This window comes from Empidonax traillii, unplaced genomic scaffold (assembly GCF_003031625.1).
Source record: "Empidonax traillii isolate 1590-97213 ecotype Southwest subspecies unplaced genomic scaffold, ASM303162v1 scaffold1015:size517714, whole genome shotgun sequence".
Taxonomy (NCBI): Eukaryota; Metazoa; Chordata; class Aves; order Passeriformes; family Tyrannidae; genus Empidonax; species Empidonax traillii.
Window position 1 is genome coordinate 36,832 of NW_020956208.1, and position 4,910 is coordinate 41,741.

The following is a 4,910-nucleotide window of genomic DNA, read 5'->3' on the forward strand; positions in this document are numbered from 1 at the left end:
TGGATGGAATTTAAGCACCTTGAGGGGATTTTCAGCACCTTGGCCGTGCCCTGGTGATGTGGGGGGGGATGTTCTGGACCCCTCCCCATAAGCCTCTTAGGGGCTTCTCCGTGGGAAGGGCTCGTGAGGGGCAGCGTGTGGCCCCGAGCACGTGGGAAGCAGCAGCCTCATGTCAAGGACACTGTCCCTGGTGTCACATCCTGCTCTCCATGGTGCCTTTTCTTCCTTGATTCCTTCTGCCTCCATCTTCAAACCCCATAAACTTGGCCCAACACCCCTCCCCTCCATCCTGAGGGACTCACAGCCAGGGAGACCCCCTTGGATCCCCCCATCATCCCAGGATGAGCTTCCCAAGGGCCCACCGAGCACTTGAGTGTCGCCCACTAATGAACCTAAATTAACAGCCGGGCCCTGCTCTCTGCCAGGGAAATACCCTGTTCTGCATGGAAAACACTCCTGGATCCCCCTAATCCTATTTGCTGGAGGCCAACTAATTGCAATTAGTGGCAGGGACTGAAGTTCAATTAAAGTGTGCTGAGATTACTCTGTTTTTAATTGCTTTAGTGCTGGATTAGGGAAGCTTTGAAGTGACACGGGCCGTGGGCAGGGGCTGCCGGACCCTCTCTGGCCGGGTCGTGTCCTGTGGTGGCACCGGCAGGGATGGTGCTGGGAGGGCACCCCCTGTGCCAGGACCCTCACCTGGGCGGGAAGGGAGACTGGGATGGGGGTGCCATCCCTCCTGCTGGCATCAAGGGGCACTGAAGGAGTCTCTTGGGGAACAGGGGATCCTCCAGGAGAGGAGTCGGGATCGCCCTGTGTGGGATCTGCCGCCCGGCTGGGCATGGCCTCTCCCAGCGGGACTAATCCCGACACCCCCTCACCATCCAGGGCAGGGGAAGGACACTGGATTACCCCTTGGGAGAGAAGGGAGGTAAATAATCCTATTACCCCTGGGCAGGATAAATCTCCCTCCCGAAAAGCCCCCCAGAGCATCTCCGGGCTGTGGGACGGAAGGAGCGGCGCTGGCCTCGGGAACCGTGGGACTGTGTGAGTCGGGGGTTCCTGGAGTGGGACGGGACACGGGGTTGCTTTGCTGCTATTCCTGCATTCAGGAACATCATTCAGGAACGGCCAGGCATTTCCCTGGGTCAGATCTTTCGTCCCAGGCCTGTGCCCAGCTCCTGAGCTGTGCAGCGGGGCTGAACCCCTTGTGCCAGAGCCCGGTCTTGAGCTGCAGAATTCCTGCTCCTGGTGCCTGGCGGAGGGATGGAGCCCGTGGGGCATCCTCTGCTCCCCCTGCCCAGCCTGGGGTGCCCCCCACCCCCAAACCATGCTGCTGCCCACCGCAGCACAGACCCCGGGGTGAGCTAAGGGGGTGTCCTGGCAGTTCCATGGGGGGTCCCACGAGTCAAATTCGTGCTGGGATGGGGTGCATGGGATGAAGGAACAGTCCCAGGGGCGGCTGCAAGTCTGGTGCCCCCCATGACGCCCTTCCCTGCCTTAGAGAAAGGGGATTAGCGGGATGAGCTGGGCTGAGTCAGCATTGAGGGGAGGGGGCTCCGCAGAGCCAATTGGGAACAGGGTGGGAATGGGGGCACAGGGTGGGAATGGGGGCACAGGGTGGGAATGGGGGCACAGGGTGGGAGGAGAAGCTGGTGCCCCCCATTCCCCCTCCAGCAGGTGTGAGGAGCTGTCCCGTGGCAGGGCCGGATCCGCAGGGAACACCGTGAGCCCGGGCTGGCTGCCAGCCCCCCCCAGCCATGAGCCTGGAGCCCCCCAAGCTGGAAGTGAAATCGGCCACAAGGGTGACCGGGGGTCCCGCCACCCCCCGCAAAGGACCACCCAAGTTCAAGCAGAGGCAGACAAGGCAGTTCAAAAGCAAACCCCCCAAAAAAGGGGTGCAGGGGTGAGTGGGGACGGGCCCTGGGGTGGTGGGGGGGCTGCCTGGGGGTCAGGCCAGACAATCCCTCTCTCTCTGCAGGTTCGGTGACGACATCCCGGGCATGGAAGGGCTGGGAACAGGTATGGGGGTCCCATCCCCTCCTTGGCGGGGGGATCAGGGGCTGGGGGGGGTTATAGTATCACAACCTCTGTCCTCTCCTCCCCCCAGACATCACCGTCATCTGTCCCTGGGAAGCTTTCAGCCACCTGGAGCTGCACGAGCTGGCTCAGTACGGCATCATCTAGGACTGGGGCAGGCCTGGCTGGGTCACCCCGTAGTGCTGTGTAGGTAGAGGCTGTTCCATCTGTACAGTGGGGCTCTGCTTGGAAAAATTAAATCCTGAAACCCCAAACAAGCGCAGGAGCTGTGTCACCATTTGTGGGGCTGGGGGGAAAGTGTCTCCCCATGGCATGGGGGGGGAAGAACAGGACAGAGGTGGAGTTCAGGTGAATGGCAGGGTTTATTGTGGGCTGGGCCAGCCCCCCACATATTCCTAAATCCCCAGTGTCACCCAATGACCCTGAGCACCCTTAATGGCCATGCTGGTGGTGATGGTGGGATGGAGTGGACATGGATGTGTTCAGGCACCTGACAAGGTTTATTTGAGGCTGGACCAGGCCCCCACATATCCCAAACCGCCTGATGCCCTCACTCCCACACCCAGAAAGCCACGATGTCCCTGAGTGCCCCTCAGTGCCACGGAGCCTCCCACAGCCTCCACCAGCACCAGGGCGGCCACGCCAGCAGGATGAACAAGGACAGGGATAGGTTCAGGATTCTGACACGGTCCATTTTGGGCTGGACTAGCCCCCCCCCACATTCCCAAACCCCCCAGCATCCTGCACCCCTCACCCCCACACCCGGAAAGCCTCCACATCCCCCAGCACCCTCAGTGCCATGAGGGCACCCACGGCCTCCACCAGCACCAGGGCGGCAGCACCGGTGGCGATGGCCCCGGCCTGGCCCCTCAGCCACGCTCCCAGAGCAGTCCCACAGCCCCCCACGTGCACCACGGCCCCCGCCGCCGCCGGCCCCAGCGCCAGCACCCCAAAGCCGCACTGGGCGTTGGGCACGGAGCCGCTCTCCAGAGGGTCCTGGCAGCACGAGGCCGGCACGCCGCACGCCTGCGCCCCCGGGGCGCTGCAGTTGAAGTACCTGTGGGGTGGACACGGGGACATGTGGGTCCATGCACGTCTGGGGGGCAGGGGTGGGGTCTCCCCGTGCCCCCCCAGACACAGAGCTGGACACCAGCTATGGGTCCTGGCTCATCCCTCTCTTTCACGCCCTGTTGCGGGGCTCCCACCACCCCAAACACGAGTCCCCGGCACAGACCCCATAACCAACAGGGTGGGTTTTTGGCCCTGTGGCAGGGATGGTGTCCCACACAGACAGAGGGTTTTCAGCCCCGTGGAAGGAACGGTCTCGCCCAGCTCACCCCCACACAGCCCCCACTCACACGTTGCTCTCCCAGTCGCGGTAGGACCCGAGGCCGCAGCACTGGAGGCTCCTCTGCACCTCGTCCACCAGGAACTGCAGGTCGGGGTCGTCCTGGTAGCGCAGGAGGCAGAGCAGCAGCAGGTCCCTCAGCCCATCCCGCAGCCGCCGCCGCGCCAGCAGCACCAGCAGCCCCCCCAGCACCTCCAGCCCCGCCAGAGCCAGCAGGGCCCCCAGGAAGGAGCGGAGCAGGCAGGGGCTGGCACGGAGGGCGCCCAGGCAGCCGGCCAGGGACACGGCGCTCGCCCCCAGCCCCCCCAGCATGAAGAGCAGCATGGGGTCCGAGCCCAGGGGCGCCCCACGCTCCCCCCCAGGCGGGGAGGCCTTGGCCAGCAGACCCCAGACCCCCAGAGCCAGGAGCAGCAGCCCCAGCAGGAGGAAGAGGAGGTTCCAGAGGAAGGCCAGGTAGCGCACGCAGCGGCTGTAGGTGCTGGGTTTGGGGGGCACGGGGCACCACAGCCCGGGGTCCTGCTCAGCTGCGTCCCCCAGCAGCGAGACAGCGTCAGCATCGTCATCCGAGCAGGAGGAGTGGGGCAGCTCCGCCAGCCTGGACACCTGCAGGGACAGAGGAGCCACTCACAGCCCCCCGGACACATCCCCTTGCACCCCATCCCACAGCCAGACTGTCACAGCCTTCTGGGGTCACCCTGCACCCCCTTGCTGAGCCCCCCCAAGCAGGGTACCCCATCCCTGCTCTCACAGAGGGCTGGGCACACGAGGAGCACAGGGGTGCACCCCAGAGACCCTGCCCCGAAAGGGACCCCCAGGGATGTGGGATGCAGCACAGAGCCAGCACCCGGGGGTCAGGGGATGTGGGGGACACGGAGAGGGGGTCCTGTGGGAGGGGACTGGGGGCCCTGGCGTTACCTGGGGCAGCAGCCGAGTGCTCTCCCCGTGGGGCTGGGACAGCCGGGCTCTGCTCAGCGCCATGGCCTCGTGCCTGGACCCCAGTCACACTCCCATCATGTGAGGGGCTGCGGGCGGGCTTAAATGGGGCTGTGGGTACCGCCCCGCAGCTGGGCACGATCCCATCCCCACAGCAGGGCCCGATTCCCCTGCACCCCCACAGCTGGACCCGCGATCCTCCCCCGTCCCACAGCACCGGGGGGGGAACGGGGGGCCCTCCGAGGGCACTGCTTGCGTGCGGAACTAAACAGTGGGCGGTGCGTCCCGGGGGGGACATCAGTGTGTGTAGCACCGAGGCGGCATGGGGGACCGTTTTGGCGGTGACACCGAGGCTGCTCGGGGGACCGATTTGTTGGTGACACCGAGGCACGGGGGGACCGTTTTGGCGGTGACACCGAGGCAGCATGGGGGACGGATTTGGCGGTGACACCGAGGCACGGAGGCAGCGCTGTGGTTGCTCCGGGGTAGGAACCTTGGTGCGGCGGAACGCGCGCGCGGCAGGCGCGGGGCCGGGGGGGGGCAGGCGCGGGGCAGGGCCGGTGCCGGGACGCGGCGGGGCCGGGCCGGG

At 65.6% G+C, this 4,910-nt stretch overlaps 2 protein-coding genes across 2 annotated transcripts; one reads left to right on the forward strand and one right to left on the reverse strand.

Moving 5' to 3' along the window:
* Positions 1-6: 6 nt before the first annotated feature.
* Positions 7-2,286, forward strand: PDE6G (phosphodiesterase 6G). Its single transcript, XM_027904154.1, has 4 exons — positions 7-1,047; positions 1,678-1,906; positions 1,982-2,022; positions 2,111-2,286. Exons 2-4 carry the CDS (start codon positions 1,761-1,763, stop codon positions 2,185-2,187), a joined length of 264 nt encoding a protein of 87 aa, XP_027759955.1. The 5' UTR covers positions 7-1,047; positions 1,678-1,760; the 3' UTR covers positions 2,188-2,286.
* A 504-nt stretch (positions 2,287-2,790) lies between these two features.
* TSPAN10 (tetraspanin 10) lies at positions 2,791-4,420 on the reverse strand. Its single transcript, XM_027904164.1, has 3 exons — positions 4,304-4,420; positions 3,399-3,991; positions 2,791-3,097 (listed from the first exon to the last, which is right to left on the reverse strand). The coding sequence occupies exons 1-3, from the start codon at positions 4,364-4,366 to the stop codon at positions 2,791-2,793; spliced, it is 963 nt and encodes a 320-aa protein (XP_027759965.1). The 5' UTR covers positions 4,367-4,420.
* Positions 4,421-4,910: the final 490 nt, after the last annotated feature.